Raw genomic sequence first — 24,318 nt, 5'->3', positions numbered from 1 at the left:
GTTATTGGACTTCAATTCCCATAATCCTCAGTCCTAGTGGCCTTTGGCTGGGGATTATGGGTGTTGAAGTCCAATGACATCTGGAGACTCGACGTTGAGAATCCCTGGTGTAGACAATACTAAGCTAGATGGACCGATGATCTGACTCAGTATATGGCAGCTTCCTATGTTTGTGTCATGTACTAGAACCTTTCTAGAATCCTCTAGAAAGATACTTGATTCAGCATTAGCAGCTGTAGAGGCAAATAAGCAAAAATCAGTACCTCCCTGCCCCCTTAAACCAGCAGAATTGTTTATCTGCTGGCTCCCAGGTTCCTTGGGATTCAAGCCACATTTTATAGTTGTAGAAATCCTTGTATATAAAATCCTGCCATCTGTAAATAACCATTAAGCATTTCCACACACTGCTTTGGGTGGCTGAAACACAATTTTCTTCCGTTGGTGCTAAAACATTCGCATTGCCTTGAGTTTAAAATGCTGGCATTGAAAAAAAAATTAGTAAAAGGGGAACATGCACCTTCTGGACACTTTTTGATCAAAGGTGAGTTCATCTAAACCTCAGTGGTTTCATGAGTTGTGCTCAGCATTTTCCTTCGCTAAAAGGGCACCTTATGTATATTTTCATGTAGAATGTTCTGTAAAATTAGACCAATAGTTACCAGTGGGCAGAACTACAAATTTTACTGGCTCTAAAAGAAAATCAAAATAAAATCTGCATGCAGAATCAAAGTCAGGTTTCCCCCTTAATCTTTTAATTACATGCATGAACTTGATAACCATATTGATGTACTAAGAGATGTAATCTTTATATCAGACAATTTTCGAACTTCAGTTTGCATTCCTTAAAAAAATAAAAAGGTAGGAGCCATCCTACAGTGGATGTCTGCATTAATTGCTTGTGGTGCATTTTGTGACCTTGTTAAGGTTGCATACATGTTAGTACACTGAACTTCTTGTCCAAAGTGCAGATTTGTTCTTGACACAGACAGGCAATATTTTAGACTGAAAATAGGTTGAGGCATTGTTGCAAAACAGTAATCCATTGGTTCCTAAACAGTGCAGCTGGGTTTATGTTCCCATTGTTAAAAAGCAAGCTAGATTATCAATATTTTGGTGCTACTCAGATTAGCTTTGCAGAGATGAATTTTCTAACCTTTTATTTATGCACCCAAATGTGTTTGTGTTGGAACTGGAAGAATTACACTTGCATAATTCCTAGAGACCAATGTAAACGTCTAGTCTTTGAAAGTGAATAGGTGTACAAATGATCAGGGATGGTCTCTCAAGCTGGTAACACATCTCAGAAGAAAGGGTCAGTCCAGTTAATGTAGCACACGGCTTGTGGATCTGACCATTCTGAATCTGACACTGCGGGTGTGGTAGTTTAAACCTTCTCAGTATGACACTTTGTTAGTTTGTGTGTGTGTGTGTGTGTGTGAGAGAGAGAGAGAGAGAGAGAGAGAGAGATGTAATCGTAATCATAATCTTGGGTTTTAAAAGCTTCTTAAGGGAGGAGCCATATTTGTGTGAGAGCAGGTTTTTTACATGCAGAAGGTTGTGTGTTCCCTCCCTGGCATCTCCAGATAGGCTGAGAGAGCTGCCTGCAACCTTGGAGGAGCCGTTGGCCATCGGTGTAGACTATACAAGAGGACCTCGGTATTTGTGGGGGTTGCATTCCCGACTAGTACCACGAATACCGAAACCACAAATACCAAGGCATTAAGTCTATGGCATTGTGGGGGTTAGGTTCCCGATGCCTGAAAAAACCCACTGAAAATGCCAAAAAAAGCCCCCTAAATGGCAAACGGAAGGGCCCTACCGTGCTCCCCGGGCCTTCAGAAGTCCAGCGATGCCACCCAAGGCCCAAACTCCCAATTTTTCCATGAAAAATCACTGGGGGAAATGCCATATTTGGATGAAAATGAGCCATAAAATTGCTCAAAATGGCAGCCAGAAGTGACCTCTGGGATCACTTCCAGCCACTCCCGACTGGCAGATACGCGAGGTTAACCCTCCTCCCCCTTGTATACCGCAGTTGGGTGCCAATTACCCGACCGTGGATACGCAAAACCGCAGAAGAAAAATCCACGTGTAACAAGGTCCTCCTGTATTGAGCTAGATGGATCCAAAGGACTGTGTTTCTGTTTGGGGTGAGACCTAGAACCGTAGTTTACTATGTTTCTCTTTGGGATGGAGAGACAGTCTTGTGGTAGCGATCATGAATTGTCGCTTTTGCTCAGCACATTTCACCTGGGTTGGCCTTTGGATGGGCAACAGCGTGTGAGCACTGTCTTCTGTAAGATATCGGGCCATAGCTGAGTGGAAGAGCATCTGTTTTGCATGCAGAAGGCCCCAGGTTCACACCCTGGCAGCATCTCCAGGTGTGGCTGGGAGAGACTCCTGCCTGAAACCTTGGAGAGCTGCTGCCAGCCAGTGTCGGCATTCCTGAGCTAAATGGACCAATGGCCTGACTCCGTATAAGGCAGCTTCCTATGTTCTGATGTTCCTAACCTAAAGGTGCTCATCGCAAATGGGTTGACTTTTGAAAGATTTATGGAGCTAATTACATTCCTTCCAAAGGATGCATGGGAAACTTCCACTAAGATGTGTAGTCAGTGTCACTGTCCTCCACGTTGAAACCGAGCAATACAGTTTAGAACAAAATATAGTAGTTGGCTTACAAATTCTAGCTAAATCATCTATTTCTGCAGCGTTCGCTCAAGGGATGCTGCATTTTCGTCCCGATTGTGCTTGTCACCGACACGACAACGTAAAATCAGCGTATTAAATGGTTATATTAAAATATGCGTTGCCTCGATGCATTCGCCTTGAAGCACACCCCTGCTTTTAAGACTTGCTTGGGTTGGCCACCCGGCCCATGAAAAGCAGGCAGCTGGTACGGTGCTCGTAAATCAGAAACAAAAAAGGCCGCTCGACCATAAAGCGGATTTGAGTGGAAAGGGGCATGAAGCCCACGCTGGTCACAGATGCCGCCTCCGTGCCTTCTTCGTTCACTATGATGGTCCCTTTGTGACGGAACTGTCAAAAGGAGGAAGAAGTTGCAGAACGTGAGTGTTCAGAAAAAGAGTACAGTTCTGTCTACATCACACAATGTATAAGGAGAGGGTTGATTTGCAAGGAGGTATCTACAAAACCAGTTGTCAGCCTGCCAGCCAGTGCCCCAAGCCCCACAGGGCTCCGCTCGGATTTCCTCCCCCGAGGTCTCATGTCCCCAGCCATTTTTGAGAAGGTAAGAAATAGCAGGACTCCTATCCGAGCAGCAGCGGAGGGCTGCCCTTGTTGCTGACTGCCTCCATATCCCCGTGCAAATGACAGAAGACCCACACTTTGCTTAAGCCCTGGGCCAGAGAAGGATCCAAGGGAAGAGCGGGGATTGGCGGAGGCCACAATCAGTGGCATGCAGGAGTCTCGCAAGTTCCCTCCCTGGCATCTCCAACCTTGGAGAAGCTGCCGCCAGTCTGTGCAGACAATACAGAGCTGGATGGACCAAGGGTCTGACTCAGTAGAAGGCAGCTTCCTGTGTCCCTTTGGCTGGCTAGTGAGCTACACCTAAGCTTGTGGATCCCTGTTTGTATGTACATCCGAAGCAGCAGCTAGTCTTGTGGTGGCAAGCACGAATTGTTCCCTTTGCTGTGCAAGATCCACTCTGCTTTACATAGGAAGCTGCCATCTACTGAGTCAGACTATTGGTCCATCTAGCTCAGGGTTGTCTTCACAGACTGGCAGCGGCTTCTCCCAGGTTGCAGGCAGGAATCTCTCTCAGCCCTTTCTTGGAGATGCCAGGGAGGGAAATTGGGACCACCTGCTCTTCCCAGAGCAGCTCCATCGCCTGAGGGGAATCTCTTTCAGTGCTCACATCTGTGGTCTCCCATTCATATGCAACCAGGGCAGACCCTGCTTAGCTAAGGGGACAAGTCCTGCTTGTTACCACAAGTCCAGCTCTCCTCAAATGGTTTGCATTTGAATGGGAGACGACATGTGTGAACCCTGTAAGATTGGGAAAAAGTACCTGCATGCTTGCATGAAGGTGGCCAAGTTCCCTCCGTGGCATCTGCAAGATAGAGCTGAGAGAGACTCCTACTCTGCAGCCTTGGAGAAGCCACTGCCAGTTTGTGTACTGAGCTAGATGGACCAAGGATCTTACTCGGTACAAGGCATCTTCCTGTGTTCTTCTGAAGCACAGGTGACAGGTGTACCCTTTCTTGTTGCACAAAGCCACCCTTGGCTCAGCATTTCCAGTTGAGTTGCAACGACCTACCGTCTCGATGATGATCTGCTCTGCCGATATGCCTGAATAGTTGCCATTTGGGGTAAAGAGTTCACGGATTCCCAGGGTCTTCAGGTGCGCAATCAGGTCGTAGCTCTTATCCAACTTGAATCTAGGTATTGTTATGTCTCTAGTCCTGGAGCGGACAAAATAACAGCAGAGGTTTTAGTTGACCCAAGCCAAGATTGCGGAACTGAAACCGATTCCCTGGGAAGCGATGTTTTCCCAAAATAGAGTTATTACAGGGGATGGCAGGCACCATCTAAGAGACATTCTCCCAGTGTGCGTGCGTCTGTGTTCGTGCGTCCGTGCGCACACACATGCCTCTAGGAAGATTTGTATGATGTTTATGAATCGTCTAAAAAACAAGAGAATTCTGTTTTTTCTTCAGTATTGCTTTGCTCTGATGCAGATTTAATGACCACCATTGTCTTGTATTGCTTTTTAATAGATTTTAAAAAAATAATTATCGGTAATTAAGATTGTAACCAATAACAATGCATAGACAATTTTGCCTAAACTTAAGGTACTGGAAGACATTGTCTGCTTGGGTGATACAAATCGGTTGGGAAGAAAATTGATCGATTGGCCAAAGCTCATGGTGTTCTATCCACCAGATGACCTTATAATATTGTGTGTACATTTTAGAGCCAAAATTTAAAGAGAAAAATATAGCTTTTCTGGTGAACTCTGTCCCAGTGAGCAACAAACGAACTGAAATCTGTGAGAATCACTGGCTAAATTATCCCAGGTGCAATTCCAAAACATTGTAGGTAGGTGTGAGTGTGAAAAATCTGTATGATCATTGCCTCTGTCTGCCCTGAGGTGTGTTAAGGAAGATAGTCTCACATATTTCAGCAATAAAAATCAAATTTTACTCAGGCTGAAGTTTCTGAACCTCTGGGAAGGACAAGCCTTGACTACTGGAAGCTCTTCCCAGTTACCCTGCTGCCTTCTCCATTTTAGATCCTTCATAGTATACATCTGTTGCTAGGTTTTTCTTCAGCATCACAAGAGCTGCAATCTTTTCTCTTTCTAGAGAGAATGGAGGTTTTTCCAGTCTTGCTCTAATCACAAGATGCCATTTAATAGGCTGCCATCTTGTCACTAGCATAAGACCTGAACATCTCTTCTTGTACTTTGATTGTGTAATCTCACTTGAATAAAATATTAATACTAAAAAAAGAGATGCCATGTGTGGTAGGACACACAAATTTAGGACCGACAAGAGGAAGTACTTTTTCACACAGCAAGCACATAATTAATCTAGGGAATTCTTTGCCATGGGATGTGGTGGTGGCCGCTAGCTTGGATGGCTTTAAAGGGGGCTTAGACAAATTCACAGAGGTCAGGTCTAGCAGTGGCTACTAGTCTAGTGGCTTATAGGCCCACCTCCAACCTCAGAGGCAAGATGCCTCTCAAAGGGAGGGCATGCACATAGCTCTTGCCTGTGGGCTTTTCCGAGGCAACAGGTGGGCCACTTTGTGAAACAAGATGCTGGACTAGATGGGCCTTCTTGGGCCTCATCCAGCAGGGCTGCTTTTATGTACATGCAGCTTGCATGTACATAAGTGAAGAGAGCTGGTCTTGTGGTATAGCAAGCATGACTTGTCCCCTTAGCTAAGCAGGGTCCGCCCTGGTTGCATATGAATGGGAGACCACTTGTGAGCACTGTAAGATATTCTCCTCAAGGGATGGAGCTGCTCCGGGAAGATCAGAAGGTTCCCAGTTCCCTCCCTGGCAGCATCTCCAAAACAGGGCTGAGAGAGACTCCTGCCTACAATCTTGGACAAGCTGCAGCCAGTCTGTGAGGACAATACTGAGCTAGATAGACCAATGGTCTGACTCAGTATATGGCAGCGTCCTATGTTCCAGCGTGACCTGTGTTAAACCCTCTGGCGCCCACCATGCGCCGTATCTCTGTGCCACCACGGCAGTGCTCCCTGTAACGGGGATCGCCAGACGGCATTGCCCACAACTCCCATCATCCCCAGCTGCACTTGCCTTTGGCTGGGGATTATGGGAGGTGTAGTCAGCCACATCTAGGAATCCCTGATCCAGGCAACACTAGCAGACCGTACTCCTAGTGGTGTTTGGGGCCACAAGGAAAGCAGCCAAATACCCAGCCACCGATTTACCTGTTGGTCATGCTCTTCCTCCACCTTTCCACCACCTGCGGCGTCAGTTGCTTCTCCAGGGTCTTCATGCTGGCTAGCTTATTGGGCAACACGATCAGCATGCTGGCGTTGCCCACGTACGGCAGCTGCAGAATGCTACAGTCCAGCTCATTATCTACAGCGGCCAGGAAGTTGCTCTTGACTCGCATCATGGGCACCTTCACCGTCTCTCTCTCGTTCAGGCGGAAAGAGTGCATGTGGGTCATTTCTGCTGGAAATTTGGTTTCCCAGGTCCCTGGTAACATAGTGAAAATCCCGTCACATTCAAAAACACAGAGTCTGGGAATTAAACATAGGAGCCTAGCAAGGTGTCCTTGACCAAGCCAGACCATTGGTCGATCTAGCCTGGTCCACCTGGAGAGGAGAGCTGGTCTTGTGGTAGCAAGCATGACTTGTCCCCATAGCTAAGCAGGGTCTGCCCTGGTTGCATCTGAATGGGAGACTTGATATGTGAGCACTGCAAGATATTCCCCTCAGGGGATGAAGCCGCTCTGGGAAGAGCAGAAGGTTCCAAGTTCCCTCCCTGGCAGCATCTCCAAGATAGGGCTGAGAGAGATTCCTGCCTGCAACCCTGGAGAAACCGCTGCCAGTCTGTGAAGACAATACTGAGCTAGATAGACCAATGGTCTGACTCAGTATATGGCAATTTCCTATGTTCCTATGTTCACCTAGACCAAATCAGACCATGTAGACCAGGGATTCTCAACCTTGGGTCCCCAGATGTTATTGGACTTCAATTCCCATAATCCCCAGCCCCAGTGGCCCTCAGTTGGGGGTTATGGGATTATGGGCGTCGCAGTGCAGTAACAGCTGGAGGGCCTGAGTTGTGCAGCCCTCGTCTGCACTGACAGGCAGCAGCTCCCCTAGGTAGGAGTCTCTCCCAGTCCAACCTGGAGATGCTGCCAGAGAGGGAACTTGGACAGTGTTCCCTCTCCCAGATGTTGTTCACTACAACTCCAGCATCCCCAACTACAATGACCTTTGGCTGGGGAATATGGGAGTTGGAGTTCTATGTGGACAAGTTACATCTCTATAGTAGTGGCTCCAAGTATCTCCATATTTATATCGGAGAATCTAAGCATTTAGATGGCTGAAGGCTTGTCTCAGTGCCAGGTTTGGTCCAAATTACTTATCAAGAATCGTACAGAAATGATCTGTGCAAATGTCAGTTTCCGAGAAATGACCCGGCTCAAACTATCCTGCTTCGGACATGTTATGTGAAAAGCCAGCTCCCTTGAGAAGCCAGTAATGCTGGGAAAAGTTGAAGGAAAGAGAAGAAGACGACGACCAGCAGCACCGTGGATGGACTCAATCACGACAGCAGTGATGGCACCACTGAGAGCTTAAAGGCCAAGTTGAAGACAGATCATCCTGGAGAGGATCTATCTATGTGGTTGCTAAAAGTCAACACCAACTTGACAGCACTTAATCAATCAATCAAACTCCACAACGTCTGGGAATTCCTATTAGGAGGAATCCTGAAACTGGGGCCTTCTACATTCCAAGCAGATGCTCTTCCACTGAGCTCCAGTCCCATTATCCCATTAAACATATAACTGAGAGAAGCCGTGGCATAGCGACGTTGATGACAACCCAACTTTGAATGTTTTTGCCGGGTTGCCACTGCCACCACCACAGCTTTCCACCCACCTGCCTACCTTCCCCCTAGATTACCTGCCTCCTCCATGGCTGCAGTACTGTATCCACATTCATTCGCGCAGGCCAGATTGCGAAGCTCTCCCTGCCATGGCACAGAATAATGAGGTCATGTCCTGGCGCCATGGCCAGGAAAGTTTCCCAAGCCAGCCTGTGCAATGAATGTGAATTTAGTGGGTGGGTGGGATGAATTTAGTGGGTGGGATGAAGCTGAACAGCGGGAACAGCAGGTGAGTGACCCTCAGTGGCCCTCTTTTTGGGGGGCCTGGTATGGTTTCTGTTCTGCAAACACATCCGCCTAGTTGCAGATATGCTCCTCAAGAGGAAACATAAACATATAATTATGCATGTGGGAAAGACCATCTTTTCCTTGTTCCATTACCTTTAAAGTAAAGGCAGTTGAGGATCATCATAAGGGTGGTGGGGTGCACGTGCACCAGTGCTTCCTTGATTAATCCCTTGGTATTTTTCAAAATCTGCTCGTTGGCTTTAGCGACAAAAGTTGGGTCTGAGAAGTTGGCCGACTGAGCCTTGGCGCAATAGAACAGTTTCAGGTTGTTCCGGAACTCGCTCAGGATGGGGAATGAACTCTGAATGTAAAGGTCATTGACTGAACTGAGCGTGTAGCCAAAATTCCTCCTGAAGAGCCGGTGCGTGAGCTTACGGAAGAGGCTATGGACGGTCGTCATGTCATACTTGGAGCTGGCGTTCATAAAGTCCCTGAAGCCGAGGGTGTCCAGCACTTCCTCCTGGGTCTGCCCTTTCAGTCCCAACGAAATCATAGCCATGGCTGTGGATATGCCGACGGGGGCAAGAAGGATGTTGTCTGTGGAGCTGACGTGGTCCTTCAGGCTCCGGTAGAGATTGAAGCCAAAGTCGGCGTTGAGAATGTTAAGACGCTGGATTCTCGTCTTCCCTTGGAAGAGCTCGAGAATATTCCCTTGTTTAAATTCCAGAGGGCTATCTGGATCGATGATGTCAAAGTAGTCTTCGCTCAGTAGTTTTTCCCAGTCCTGGTATTCGTAGTCGTCGTCTCCTTCGACGCTTAAGTCATTGGTCACTGTATTCTCCTGATGGAACTCAGGTGGGAGATGGGCCATGCTCAGGGTTCCGTTACCGAATCCACGGGGGTTGTGTGGCTGAGCTTGGCCAAGGTGTTCAAAATGCTGGTGGAGGTCTTTGATTCCACACAGCACAAATGTGATGGTGAGCGAAAAAACTGCGGAGCGAAACTCTAGCTTCATCTTGACAAGCGCAAAGCTGGAAGGTTCAAAACGTCACAGTTAGATACTCTGGAGCCAGGAAGCTTGCACGCTTACAAGAATCTCTCTTATAACAGTGCTTTTCAACCAATGATGCACGTACCACTGGTGGCATTTCACAGTAAGGTGGTATGCTACTAGGTTCTAGTAACAGTAGATTCTGTGGCTGACATCCTAACTCAGTTACTCGGGGCCAGTTCTCACAACCGTGGCAATGCCGGTTAGGCAGGAATTGGAGATTCCCCGCGGAGCATGTTGTGAGGGGGAAGCGGCGGTGATTTCCAGCTGGCAATGCGCCAACCCAACTTCGAGCTGACATTTGTAATCCAGCTTTGAAGTTCCTGTGACAATCTCGGGCTGACACATTGCCAACCAGAGGTTGCCCAGCATCCGAATGCCTGGAAACATTTTCATTTATTTTAATCTTTAGGAGGGGATGGAGCTGAAATAATTGTTGTTTTTGCTGTTGTGCTCTAACTTGTTTTATTGTGCTTTTAATTAGTGTAAGGGACTTCGTTGTTGTTGCTGTTGTTAGCAAAAAGCAGCCTAGAAACTGAAATAATAAAGTCATCATGTTCAAGCATCACCCATGCTGATCTTCTTCAAAAGAAAGCAACTGGAGGAACTTGAAAGAGGGAGATTGGGGAGAGAAGAGGTGATTGGACGTATTCCTTAATTTTGGAAGAGATTATGTAGGCAAGTGGGGAAAAATTTAACCCATGCAGCTGCTTATTGCAACCAAGGAGAAGTTTGGGCAGATTCCAACAACTACCTTATTCTATTTTGCTCATGGGAAAGATGGTGTGTCTGTGAATGGTTGCTTCTCCTGTATGCCCCTGTACATCTAGGCCCGTTGCTCTTGTAGCTGGGGTTGCTGGGAGTTGTAGTTTAGCAACACCTGGAGGAACCCTGGTTGGGAACCACTGATCTAGGCTGGTGACAAAGCCCGACCTATAGGTTTTCTACCTTCAAATGAATTCACCAGGCTCCCTTAAAAGCCATTTGAAGCCCAGAAACATTACCTCTTGGGAATCCTATAGACCTGGGCCCTCCTGCAAATGTTGGACTACAACTCCCATCATCCCTGACTACTGGCCACAGTGCCTGGGAACGGTAGTCCAACAGCAGTGGAGGAGTAAAGTTGGGTCACCCTACTGTAGTCTCATAAAAGTGGCACTGAAGCACACAAGTCTACACATTAAATCCTCTGTCTTCACAGCGATTGAATTGCCCCTACCTTTCTGTGGTCGCCAGGAGTCAACACCGACTCGATGGCACACTTTACCTTTACCATTCTTTAAAGGTAAGGCGCAGCGAGGAAACGACTTGATTAGCAAGCCCAAGGTTGCCGGTTCGAATCCCTGCTGGTGTGTTTCCCAGAATATGGGAAAAACCTCTCTCAGGCAGCAGTGATCTAGGAAGATGCTGAAAGGCATCATCTCGTATTGCGTGGGAGATGGCAATGGTCAACTCCTCCTGTATTCTGCCACAGACAACCACAAAATGTGGGCGCCAGGAGTCGACACCGACTCGACGGCACACTTTACCTTTTTATCTTTCTTTGCACTGAACCCTCCGCTTGGATTAATTTGGACGGCAAATCACAATTTTAACTGCTGAAGTTTGACAAGGGAGTGCCGTCTTCCAGTTGAGATTTTGAAATATTTGGGGATATGAATGGCTCGGAACTAGAGAAGCCCATGCGCGCACACAAATGGCGTTCGCACGAATGTTGTCTCCTGTTGCCCTCGGGTGTGAGCACCCCTGGAGGTCCCTTTTGACCTTCAGGGGCTTTGAAGGGCTTGTTGGGGGGTTGGGGAAGAGGGAATTGGAAGACGTCTGTGCAGGAGCAGCTACCTCTATCTCCTTGGATTCAAGTCTCTTCTCCTTATTGAGAAAATGCTTATAAAACTTCAGCCTTTTAACTTTAAATACTAGGCAAAGCCCCAAGAGAAGCAGGTCCATAACAAATAAGATTAATTTTAAAATGAATACATTGGAAACAAATAAAAGTAAAAAAATACCTTGGGAACTAAATCCTCCCATTTTCCTTCCACGTTTCAGTGAGCCCTTTGCTAAGGGGAAACAACCCTTTTAGCCTCACTAGTTTGTTCCTTCGAATCGTCTTGGAACGGTTGTTGTTATTAAATACCCTTTTCCGATGTTGTCATTAATGTATCCCAGCCTTTTCATACCGAGACCTTTCCCAGAGGGTTTGTTTTCTCTCTCCTGTTTTATTGTAGCCCAATACACGGCTCCTTAGTTCAGGAATGTTATTTCTGAAGCTAGTCCGTCTCAAAAGATAGAAATGTCTCTTACCTCCTGTATTGCTGCTGAGCAGGATGGTTGCAAAAGTCTCTCCAGTGAAGGCAGATGAAAACGGTGAAATATGAACTTTGAGGCTAGCAGCATTGGGTATGTCCTAAAGTAAATAGGCTGTAAATCAATCACTGCTAAACTTATCTTGTCAGCTAAAATCCTGTCGCCTGCTTGGCTGTCCTTGCCAATTGACTTTCCACTTCTTGAATGTTTTTATTTTATTTTTTAAAAGATTTTTAGTTTGTATTTGGGGTGAAAAAAAGGTCTTCCTTCTTACCATACATGTGATGTGACCCATTAAGGATGAATGAAACCTCTCCGTGATTTCGCACAGGGCTTCTCAAACGTGGGCCTCCAGATGGTGTTGGACTATGATTCCCATTATCCCCAGCCACAAAGGGTGTTGCCATTGTGACTGGGGATGATGGGAGTTGTAGTCCAATAACTGGATTGGAGTCCCACATTTGAGAAGCCCTAACTGAGCAGATTTGACCATTGTTGGCAAATCCGAAGTCTTGTGGATTAACTCTTTTTCCTGAATTCCATTTTGCCATTCCTTGATGAGTTGTCGTTTCACACTGAGGCCTAACAGTAATAAACTGCAGGATCTGAAACCAGTACATGTTCAGCAATCCTTTAGAATCAAGCCTTTCTTCTTTTGACTCATAACCATGGTACACTTTTGCCCCATCACATTATTATATGGGGCAGATTCAGGCATCACATGAAACCATGGGTTAGTTGAACTAAGGTTTCTTCAGCAAACCTGGGTTGGCATCACAGATGATCACTAGTCTCTTATTTTCCCTGTTGATTTTGTTTTCTCGCCAGCTGACCAGACGCTTGCCACCCATCAAGGAAGCGAAGCCCAGATTGCAGAAGCTTTTCCGCGATTTCTGGCTGTATTCCGTGCTCATGGGATTTGCGGTAGAAGGCTCAGGTAGTTCGAAGACTCCTCCTTTTACTAGGAAAAGGACATTGTCCCACTTCTGACAGCATTCATTGGTGAGGAGGGCTGGTCCCTTTTGCTGAGCAGGGTCCACCCTGGTTTGCATTTGGATGGGTGACTGCATGTGAGCGCTGTCAGCTGAAAGATATTCCCTCGTTCCCTTAGGGAATGGGGCCGTAGATCGGTGGTAGAGCATCTGCTCGCATGCAGAAGGTCCCAGGTTATCTCCCTGGCATCTCCAAACAGACCTTGGAGAGCCTCCTACCTGCCTCTGTGGAGAAGCCACTGCCAGTCTGTGCAGACAATACTGAGCTAGATGGACCGATGGTTAGACTCGGTCGAAGGCAGCTTCCTCTGTTCTGTGTTCTTAAGGTGGTACATCTTGCCCAGTTCAGTGAAACTCATGTGTTTTGAGAATTCAACTCCAGGTTTCACACCCGACTTCAAACCAAGCCGGAATCTTTTTGATTCATCTTTATGTCAAGATTTTTACCCCACTTTTCTACTCAGGGAGCACACAAGGCAGCTTGCAGTCAGAACAAAAGCATAATTTTGTTCTGGTAACCTCTAGGCTGGATTACTGCAATGTGGGGCAGCCTTTGTACATAGTCCGGACATTGCAGTTGGTCCAGAATGCAGCGGCCAGGTTGGTCTCTGGGTCATCTAGGAGAGACCATATCACTCCTGGGTTGAAAGAATTATACTGGCTGCTGACACGTTTCTGGGCAAAATACAAGGTACTGGTGATTACCTATAAAGCCCTAAACAGCTTAGGCCCTGGGTATTTAAGAGAAGGTCTTCTTCGCCATGAGCCCCACCGCCTGCTAAGAGCATCTGGAGAGGTTCGTTCACAGTTGTCGCCAACTCATTTGGTGGCTACTCGGGAACAGGCCTTCTTCATTGCAGCCCCTGGACTTTGGGACGCGCTCCCTGTTGAAATAAGAGCTTCCCCATCTCTGGCAACTTTTTAAAAGGCACTGAAGACACATTTATTCACCTGGGTTTTTAATTAGATTCATGGTTAAAATTTCTCATGCTGTTCTTGGGTGATTTAAATGTTTAAATGATTTTAATTGTTTAATTGGTTTAGTTGTTGATTTTAACTGTTAATTGATTTTAATTGTTGTTATTTGTTGTAAACCGCCTTGAGCCATTTTTGGAGGGGGCGGTATATAAACCAAATAAAGAAATAAACAATTCACTCACAATATTCTGTTGGAGCCTAGTTAGAAATCAGGCCATGTGGACGCAACTAGTTTTATGGAGGTAAAATCGTGATCTGTAATGGAAAATGACTCCCCCCGACTTCCCAATTGCCGCTTCAGGTCTTTGGCCGGAAGAGTGGTACGAGGGTGTCTGTGAAATCGCCACCAAGTCCCCGCTGCTGACGTTCCCCAGCAAAGAGCCTCTTCGTTCTGTCCTCCAGTACAACTCGGCCATGAAAAACGACACCGTGACGTCCGTAAGTTCCTCCTCCTTCTGCCACTTCCGGTCGCACAGCCACAGACTAGATGGAAGTGGCTAGAATTTTTGGCTACTCCCGCTGCTAGTCTCTTGCCTCCCCCTCCACCGCAGTAGCAACTCACAAGGGAGGTTGCCAAAGGCGGCGCAGCTGCCTCTGTTTCCCGGCAGCTCCCCTCTGCAGGCTGGCCATTCATCAGGTAAAGCTTTGTGGTTCACCAAGCTGTTCTACCTGATGAGTGGCCAGCCTGCAGGCAGCGCAGCTGATGGGTGGGGAGGGAGAGAGAGAAGCAACCCAAGCTACCTCCTTTGCTACCTCCTTTGGCACCTCCTTAGCTCCTTAGGATGAGCCACTACAGCTCCACAGCCACCCGCCCGCCCGCCTCCTTCCGCCCGCCCGCCCGCATCGCCGGTGGCAAACAGATAGCACACGGCTAATGATGCCACCGCCCAGCACATGTCACTGGGTGGTGATGTCATAGGAACAGAGGCAGCTGCCATATACTGAGTCAGGCCCTTGTTCCATCTAGCTCAGTATTGTCTACCCAGACGGGCAGCGGCTTCTCCAGGGTTGACAGCAGGAATCTCTCTCAGCCCTTTCTTGGAGATGCTGCCAGGGAGGGAACATGGAAGCTGTAATTCGCCAGCATGCCATCTCTTTGCCACTGGTGACAAAGGCCCTGGCGCCTCCGAACACAATGACCCAGTGGTAGATCCTCCCCGGTCACTTCTTTGGCAATCAGTAAGGTACAGAATAGACCAGCAGCAGAAGGCATACTGCTGCTAGTTTGGAGAGGCTCCCCATGACGGGATGGCTGGTTTTGCCTTTAGGCTGAACTGGGTGAACTGCGGAGCACCATCATCAATCTCTTGGATCCTCCTCCAGAAGTGTCTGCCCTGATCAATAAGTTGGACTTTGCCATGTCTACCTACCTGCTGTCTGTGTACCGTCTAGAATGCATGAGGTAAACTCTTACATCCGAACTCTCACATCCTCCTTGTGGCTTCGTAGGCTGACATCCAGAGTCACATTGCACACATGGAGAAACGTTCCACTCGTGTGACGAGGGAGAGGCCATTTTCACTGATCTCCCTTTCCCTCTGCAGCTGCCTGTGCCTCCTGGAAATATGTCCCTGAAGGTCCTGCAACTCTCAAGGACATATTTTCCGGAGATATGTGGGCTGAAGAGGGAAAAGGATATCAGTGAAAATCACCCCTTTCCCTTTGTGCGCATTTATTTGATTGATTTCATTTCATTTCATTTTCTATGTGGGAAAACATGGAAATGTTTTTCCATGTGTGCAGCATTAGTCTGAATGTTGGCCACTGTGTCTAATTTCTGGCATTTTGTGTATTCTCACCTTTTTCAAATAATGAAGGAAAGAAACTGATTTGGCACATGGTTAATTGGCACAGGGTTTTAGGTCCATATCCTGTGAAACTGAATGCCAAAAGCCCCACTGATATTCATGATCTTCCATTCGTCCTTTGATCAGATGCTTTCAGAAATATTCTGCACTTGTGAATAAAAACTGAAAAAGTCTGTGAAGACTCAGTAAGACGTCTCTCTCTCCTAACACACACACACACACACACACACACACACACACACACACACACACACACACCCCAACACATAAGGAAGAGCACTGCTTTAATATCTGCTGTGAACAGATATTTAAAGCAATACATGTGAACATATAGGCTATATTGTCTCGCCTGTATTTGTGTGAAATGCATGTCCTGATTCCTGCACTTCTAGGGTGTTGCGTTCCACAGACCCAGATCGCTTTCAGGTGATGTTCTGTTACTTTGAGGACAAAGCCATTCAAAAGGACAAATCGGGTAAGGCTGTATAGATCTTGTTTTTCCTGAGCTAAATGGCCAGTTCTTGGTTGCTGAGCCCAGGGACATAATTTGCATAATTTGGGGGTATTTTCAGGAGCTGAAGCCCTATTAGCTTTCCAGGGGCTCTGCGTCCCACCTGGCCCAAATGGAAGAAAACACACCTGCATCCTAAGAATGCAGAGCTAAAGAAGGCCCTTAATAAATATAAAGGCAGCGAGGGGCAACGTCTGTATTCCTGAGAGTGGTTCCGTTCCCTAGAGCCGGGGATACCCAACCTTGTATCCCCAGATGTTGGACTACAATTTCCATCCACTGCAGCCTCCATGGCCAGCAACATCTGGCAACCCTAGGTTGGTAACCACTGCTCTAGACAGCCTTCTGGAGGCCAGTCTACAGACCGCCTTACGTAGTGTTCCCTCTAACAGGGATTACCAGATGTTGACTACAAATCCCAGCATACCCAGCTGCAATGGCTTTTGCTTGGGGATTATGGGAGTTGTAGTCCACAACATCTGATATTCCCTGTTAGAGGGAACGCTGCCCTTACGGATGATCGGGCTCCTTAATACAGCTGGTTTTGGCTTAGCAATAAAGGGCTTCACAGTTATGGAGCATATTTCATTTCATTTCTTTTATTCAGTTTCAATTATGAGATCAGGCCCCAGGTTAAGTAAAAATATTTTCCTGCCAGGTAAAATTGCTTTGGCCCATGAGACATCAGTTGGCTATTCCTAGGAGAGCTGGTCTTGAGATAGCAAGCATGAATTGTTCCCTTTGCTAAGCAGGGTCTGCCCTGGTTTGCATTTGAATGGGAGACTACATGTGTAAGAACTGTAAGATATTCCCCTTAGGTAATGAGGCCGCTTTGGGAAGAGCACCTGCCTGCTTGCATGCAGAAGGTTCCAAGTTCCCTCCCTGGCATCTCCAGGAAAGGGCTGAGAGAGATATAATGGTCTGACTTGATATAAGACAGCTTCCTATGTTCCTAGTGTAAAGCAAAAGATATCTTGACTTTGCTATAGCAGATGCCTTTTGATACTGATGTTGCAATGAATCGGTTCTAGGCTTTATATTTGTGGTATGGGAACTATAAAATTAGGCTCTTTTACCCCAGAAACCCGTTTAAAAATAATACGAAGAATTCAGCCATTTGGGAAAGATCTGTCCAGATTACTCCCATGAAATTTTGACTGCAGTCCGAGTTCTTACGGATAAACAAGATGGAGAACAGAGAAACTGTTGATTTTGTTCCAGCGGTGAATAATGGTTGGCTGAGATGCCATGGTTTTGATAGATGCAGGAATCCTGCCAGTATATGCAGATAAACAAGATTAAACTGTGGCTTAGTCACAAACGGACTTACGCAGATCTGTGAAACCCGGCATTTGGAAAGAGGAATGCCTCTCTCGTGCGTGAAAAAAATGTGATGACTTCACTTGCCCTGAAGCTGTGTTCCTGGACACGCTTCTGCGATGGAAACCCAGTAGAAATTAGTAGGGGTGTGTGTGTGAGGACAGAGGTATGAGTGATGCAGAACGTTAGTGGTGCTGAGAGTGGAATCTGATTATTTTTAATGGGCTGGTATTTCTCAAATGCTGCAATATTTCCTCCTTCCAGGTATGATGCAGTGTGTAATAGCGGTGGCCGACAAGGTGTTTGAAGCTTTCCTCAGCATGATGGCTGACAAAGTAAGTTACTTGAGGTAGCGGGGAATAAAATGGAAGCCACCCCTGCTTCATCCCTGTCCCCAAACGATGAGGGTGAAATTTTGCACAGAGGAGGAAAGGGTGAAAGTAGCAGTGAACTGGAGTCGTCCTTCGAGGACATTCAGTTTCAGTTTTCATTTCCGTTCCTGTGACACGATCGATCAAATTTAATAGTAGTTTTTTGTGTTGCTAAACGTCTAGAAACAGAAAACCGCCCAGGGACTTTTTTGTATGGGATGGGCTTCTAATCTCCTAATAGCCTTAAGAACATAAGAACAGCCCTGCTGGATCAGGCCCAAGGAGGCCCATCTAGTCCAGCATCCTGTTTCACACAGTGGCCCACCAGGTGCTACTAGAAGCACGCATGCCCTCTTTCCTGCTGTGACTCCCCTGCAACTGGTGCTCAAGAGTGGAGGTGGTCTATAGCCCTCCAACTAGTAGCCGTTGATAGACCTCTCCTCCATGAAGTTATCCTTGAGCTGGCCAGAAGCTGTTAGATGCATGGATTTAGCGTATTTAGAGTTTCAGCCAGGGCTGGGGTGGAGCAGAGAGGCCGCTATCATCCTGTTACACCACCTGATATCTTGTCTGCTTCAAAAAGAAATGACGTTCAGGGAGAGCAGAGAGATCTCCCGTGCTGCTATATTCCTGCAGGGGTAGTTCTGGAGAGCTGGCCACCTTAACAGCAGCAATGAATGTCCAAAGTGATTGCGTGGCCTTTTCCAGGCGCTGGTCTGGCAGTGAGTAGTTGGGAATTTGACCCAGTCATTGGCAAAAGATCGTCTTAGCGGGCAGGGCTTAACTTGGTCTCACTGGGGCTGCAGAGATCGATACATTACAGGCAACAAAGACGCAGGCAAGTGTATTTGTGATGGCTTTCTTGGTCTTCTTTAGCCGAAAACGAAAGAGAACGAAGAGGAGCTGGAGAGACACGCGCAGTTCTTGCTGGTGAATTTCAACCACATCCATAAAAGGATCAGGCGGGTGGCAGATAAATATTTATCAGGCCTTGTAGACAAGTGAGTATTTTAATATTCTCCGTGTTGGGATTTCTCTTCCTACGGGCTATTGAGAATAGTGTTGCTGGAGGCTGGAAATCTGGGTGCGTGAAATTTTGTCGTCAAAAAGTCGGGAGCCGGTGTGGTGTCATGGTGAGAGTGTTGGACTAGGACCAGGGAGAACTGAGTTAGGAACGTAAGAACAGCCCTGCTGGATCAGGCCCAAGAAGGCCCATCTAGTCCAGTCCAGCATCCCGTTTCACACAGTAGCCCACCAGATGCCTCTGGGGCGCCCACAAGAAAGAGATGAAGGCATGCCCTCTCTCCTGCTGTGGCTCCCCTGCAACTGGCATTGAGAGGCATCCTGCCTCTGAGGCTGGAGGTGGCCCACAGCCACCAGACTAGTAGCCATCGATAGGCCTGTCCTCCATGAATCTGTCCAAGCCCCTTTTAAAGCCATCCAAGCTGGTGGCCATTGCCACACCCCATGGCAAGGAATTCCACAGATTAGTGATGCACTGTGTGAAAAAGGAGGTTCCCAGTTCCCTCCCTGGCAGCATCTCCAAGAGAGGGCTGAGAGAGATTCCTGCCTGCAACCTTGGAGAAGCCGCTGCCAGTCTGGGTAGACAATACTGAGCTAATTGGACCAATGGTCTGACTCAGTATAAGCCAGATTCCTATGTTCCTAAAACCTTGAGCAGCATATATGTTCTGCATAGAGTGAAACATGAGCTGAAAGAAACCCCCTTCCTGGCATTGGGAGGGAGTCCTGCCTAACCTTGGAGAAGCCGCTGCCCATCTGGGTAGACAATACTGAGCTAGATGGACCAAGGGTCTGACTCAGTATATGGCAGCTTCCTCTGTTCCTAACATCTAGGTATCCCTGTTACTTGATGCCTTGATTATTGGGCTGTGTCCTAAATTGTGTCCACCAACCCATCTCATTGCTAACCTTCGGGGTAAAACATATATTTAAAAAATACACCGGTGAGAGAGATCTGCTGATCCCCAGACACGGTAATGTTGCACGCACACTTTCCTATTCATGTATTTGTTTTTTTATTTGAAAGGTTTCCTCACTTACTATGGAGTGGAACGGTGTTGAAGACCATGCTAGATATCCTCCAAACCCTCTCCCTTTCCCTAAGTGCAGTAAGTACTTTTATATTTGAAACCTCCTTGTGCTGGTGCATCTGATGATGATTTATATATTACAAAACCTGTGTCTCTTTTTTAAAGTTTATTTTGCTGCTAGTCAGTGTGGACAATACTGAGCTAGGTAGTGGTCTTCCGGTGAGCTACGGCCTAATCCGTAGGGAGTATGTCTTAGAGCACTCAAACGTGGAGTCACCCATCCAAATGTAAACCAGGGCAGACCCTGCTTAGCAAGGGATACGATTGGTGCTTGCTCCTGCAAGACTGGCTCTTCACCCCTGGTGTTAAGGGAAGTACTGCTGATGTAAGAATCTGAGGAATTATGTTTTAATTCCCATTAAATCATTAGTTTTCTATTTCAGGACATTCACAAGGACCAGCCATACTACGACATTCCGGATGCCCCGTATAGGATCACGGTTCCTGATACATATGAAGCTAGGGAGGTAAAGAAACTAATTTTACTTTACTGCTGGGCTTCTCCAACTTGGTTCCTCCGAGGTTGCCGGACTACAGCTCCCATCATCCCCAGCCCCAAAGGCCCTGGGGAAGATGGGAGTTGTCTGGCAACATCTGGGGACCGAAGTTGAAGAAGCCTTGCTTTCCTGCAGGGCTGCTCAACTTCGGCCCTCCTGCAGATGTTGGCCTACAACTCCCATAATCCCTGGCTCTTGGCCACTGTGGCTGTGGATTATGGGAGTTGTAGTCCAGAAACATAACACGGAGTTTGAGCAGGCCTGCTTTACATCTGGAACAATTCCAGCTTCGCAATCTCGTCTTGCATTAGGCTTTTAGCTTTCGAGAACCCGTCTTGGAAAGCATAGTAGTATTACGCCCATCCATGGCGGGTCAAAATGGACAATGCAATCCACCCCGTCACACAGTGGAGAAGAGAGAGCATGCCTTTCTTCTCTACCTACCTGGCAAGCTTTGTGCCACCTCGGATGCCCCAGACCTCCATGCATTGGCATTATTACCCATGGAAGTCTCCAACATGCAAATAGGCTGTGTCCCAAAACCTAATTGTAAGCGGGATGTCCGTTCCTCATAACACACACATTTCTCCAGAACGGCAACTTGCTTGTAAGCGCAGGTTAGCGCTTGCAAGTTGGGGGCTTCCTGAATGTCAAATATTATGGAGCTTTGTCTGTAGGTAGGTATGTTTGCGAGTCGGATGTTCATCATTCGGGGAGTGCCAGTCCTGCACTGTCTCTGTACATAGTGCTTTGATGGAGAATGAGAGGATGGGTCCCTGCCCCAAGGGGCTCACAATCTAGATATGGGGACAACGGAGCAAGGAGAGGGAAATTGAGGCAGGAGGAAGCAGGAGGAGAATGTGACATTGGGTTACATGTAGTTGAGTTTAGTTCCAATAGGGTGGGCTTAGAATTAGGGGCTTGGGCCAGAGGCTTCAGGGAGAAGGTGGGCTTTTAAGAGGGGTCTTCAGTCCTGGAGGCAGTTCCAGGTATGAAGGGCAGCCAGGGAGAAAAGGCAGAGTCCTTTGAGAGAGCAAGACCTTCAGATACTGGAGGGCGAGAGAACTGGACAAGTGAAGGTGGAGGATTTCAAATCAAAGGATGAGAACCTCGAGCCCAAATACAGACAGGAAACCCATGTGAGAATTTAAGGTGGGGCTTCCTATGGCTGAGTGACAGGAGAAGGCATTTTTGGCCCAGAAAGCTGGAGGAGTCCAAGTGAGGCGAAGCAAGTTCCGATAGGGAAAGACTATGATATGCAATAATGTATTCCTATAGCATCTGTGCACAACCCTGGACGTTCACAATCAGTATGCCAGATGATAAATGCAAGTCAGTTATGTGGCCTGGATTATGTGAGTGTATACCTGATCTAGACCAAAGGGGTGCTCTGTTATACGGTTATCGTTAAGCCCAATGATTAATTTACTCCTTTGGCGATTTCGTCTCCCTTTCCAGAGTATAGTAAAGGATTTTGCCGCACGCTGTGGAATGATTCTGCAGGAAGCCATGAAATGGGCCCCTTCAGTCACCAAATCTCACTTGCAGGTAATTTCCCCAAATTACGGCATTCATTATGGTCCCACAATCTATATAAAGCTCAATTTGAAATTTTAAGAAGTGGATTATTGTATCGACAGGATGTGTGAGTAACCTTAATTTTACAGTGCTTACATGTACTGGGCATGGGGCAATCTATGTGAGAACTAGATGCTGCCCTTAGATATTTCAGTCAAAGATGCTAGACTCCTAAGGGATGGGGGGAAGGGAGGAGGAAGAGATTGGGTTCAGATTGCCATAGGAAAGAGCTGAGTTCTTAACATACCAGCGGAAGGACCCAGATGGCTACTGGGAGATGCTTAGATAATAGGAAGGAAAGGTGTAGCTAAGGCATTTATAAGTATTTAGCTTTATAAAGAAGACTGGAGAGTAGGGATGTACAAATCTATTTGAATCAATTTGACTCGAATCTGGGTGATTCAAGTGATTCGAATTCGAAACGAATCACCCCTTAAAAGGGCAATTAGATTCAAAATGCGATTCGAGGGCCATATGGCACCTTTTAAAAACCATTCAGGCCCCCTGATTGCTTTAAAATGTGCAAGCTCGAATTCTATTCCGATTGGAAACAAATTTTTGGAATTCAGTTTTGATTCGAATCGAAAAATTCGATTTGTGCACATCCCTAGTGGAGAGGGGAAAGGTGCATATCAGGGAAAACAAGAACAGGTGTTCACGGGAGCAGAAAATTGATATAATGGGATCGTGGCTCAGGGGTAGAGCGTCATCTTTGCATGCCGAAGGTCCCAGGTTCAATCCCTGGCAGCATCTCCCGGTAGGGCTGGGAAAGACTCCTAGCTGAAACTCTGGAGAGTCAGTGCTAGTCACTGGAGGCAGCACTGAGCTCGTGGCCTAGTGGTCTGACTCAGTATAAGGCAGCTTCCTGTGTTCATAATGAGAAGGGGGCATAGCTCAGTGGCAGAGCGTCTGTCTTGCATGCAGAAGGCTGCCAGTCTGTGAAGACAATCCTGAGCTCGATGGACCAATGGTCTGACTCAGTATATGGCAGCTAAGCCTTGGCCTAACCCATCAGGGTCCTTCTATTGGTAGGCTGTTTCCACTGCTCTTGGATGTAGAGGGCACGTAGCAGCCGTTTCTCTTCAGAGCGAGGTGCCATGCCGCACCTGAAATCACTTTCCTCTAAAGCCAGTCTGTCTCCCACGCCAGGAATACTTAAACAAGCACCAGAACTGGGTGTCGGGGTTGTCGCAGCACACGGGGCTGGCCATGGCCACCGAAAGCATCCTCCACTTTGCAGGCTACAACAGACAGAACACCACCCTGGGGGTAAGTCTCGGTCTCCGTCACCTCCCTGGTGAAATGGCCGTTGCGTGCTTTGTTGACTTGGGACCATTTCGATAATCATGATTGTGATGATGATGATGATGATAAAACTTGGTTAGCCACCCCATAACAAATTGTTCTCTGTTCTCATTTAACTCGCTCACCGCACCCTCTAAGGAGTTACGGTCTTCGGTGGTGGTGGTGCATTTGGGTTGACTTGGGTGGTCGCAGCTGCCAATGTTCAGAGTCCAGCAATGCCTAATTGATGGAACTTGCTGTCCCAAGATGGCAGCCGTAGCTTTGTATTCAAAAGATCCCAGGTTTAATAATCCGTTGGAGGATGCATGAACCCCACCACCTATTGAGATCATCAGGAGAGGTCCGTCCGCAGTTGCCATCGGCTCGTCTGGTGGCTGCTCGAGGACAGGCCTTCTCCGTTGCTGCCCCGATGCTTTGGAACGCGCTCCCTGCTGAAATAAAAGCCTCCCCATCTCTGACAATTTTTTAAAAAAAATCTTTAAAGACTCATTGGTTCACCCAGACTTTTAATTAAATACCGTTTTAATGGTTTTAACTTCATTTTAAAATATTGTTTTAAGGTTTTAAATTCTTGTAATGTTATAACTTTTTGCTGTCATTTATCTTAACCAATGTTTTAATTTCTTTGTTGGCATTTATCTGTTTTAACTAATGTTTTAACTTTTGTATTTTTGTTGTAAACCGCCCAGAGATGTAAGTTTTGGGCAGTATGTATAGATAGATAGATAGATAGATAGATAGATAGATAGATAGATAGATAGATAGATAGATAGAGGGGACATGAATTCCCAACCTCCTCCCAGAAAAATGGGATTACATTTTTGTATGTTCACACGTTGAATGTCCCCAACGCTTCTGCTTCAGACCAGGCACCCAAGATGCTCCTATATCCTACGTGTTTCAATAGCAATCGCTGTTGTTTGCAGGCAACCCAGTTAACAGAGAGGCCTGCCTGTGTGAAGAAAGACTACTCCAATTTCATGGCTTCCCTCAACTTGCGCAATCGCTACGCTGGAGAAGTGAGTGAAACCGACCTTGAGGTGCACTGACAGAGAAAAGGTGTTAGTGACGACCTTACAGGGCAATTGCAGCCATAGCTCAGATCCTGGCAGCATCTCCAGGTAGGGCTGGGAAAGACC

The 24,318-nt window shown here is 47.0% G+C and overlaps 2 protein-coding genes across 3 annotated transcripts in view; one reads left to right on the top strand and one right to left on the bottom strand.

Moving 5' to 3' along the window:
- The window catches only part of PI4KA (phosphatidylinositol 4-kinase alpha), a 65,485-nt gene that overhangs the window by 19,701 nt on the left and 21,466 nt on the right, over positions 1–24,318 (top strand). For both annotated transcript variants that reach the window (XM_053279291.1, XM_053279290.1), the window contains exons 20-30: positions 12,534–12,642; positions 13,977–14,113; positions 14,944–15,077; positions 15,876–15,958; positions 17,579–17,649; positions 18,562–18,686; positions 19,736–19,817; positions 20,183–20,266; positions 21,755–21,844; positions 23,024–23,143; positions 24,106–24,198. In XM_053279291.1, coding sequence (XP_053135266.1) covers positions 12,534–12,642; positions 13,977–14,113; positions 14,944–15,077; positions 15,876–15,958; positions 17,579–17,649; positions 18,562–18,686; positions 19,736–19,817; positions 20,183–20,266; positions 21,755–21,844; positions 23,024–23,143; positions 24,106–24,198 — 1,128 coding nt within the window. The remainder of the gene's footprint in view (positions 1–12,533; positions 12,643–13,976; positions 14,114–14,943; positions 15,078–15,875; positions 15,959–17,578; positions 17,650–18,561; positions 18,687–19,735; positions 19,818–20,182; positions 20,267–21,754; positions 21,845–23,023; positions 23,144–24,105; positions 24,199–24,318) is intronic.
- On the bottom strand, positions 656–11,826 carry SERPIND1 (serpin family D member 1). Its single transcript, XM_053279292.1, has 5 exons — positions 11,703–11,826; positions 8,504–9,381; positions 6,427–6,700; positions 4,280–4,424; positions 656–3,039 (listed from the first exon to the last, which is right to left on the bottom strand). Exons 2-5 carry the CDS (start codon positions 9,363–9,365, stop codon positions 2,848–2,850), a joined length of 1,473 nt encoding a protein of 490 aa, XP_053135267.1. The 5' UTR covers positions 9,366–9,381; positions 11,703–11,826; the 3' UTR covers positions 656–2,847.

The sequence above is a fragment of the Hemicordylus capensis genome, chromosome 15 (genome assembly GCF_027244095.1).
Source record: "Hemicordylus capensis ecotype Gifberg chromosome 15, rHemCap1.1.pri, whole genome shotgun sequence".
In the NCBI taxonomy this organism is placed as follows: domain Eukaryota; kingdom Metazoa; phylum Chordata; class Lepidosauria; order Squamata; family Cordylidae; genus Hemicordylus; species Hemicordylus capensis.
This window is presented reverse-complemented; position numbering and strand designations above follow the sequence as displayed.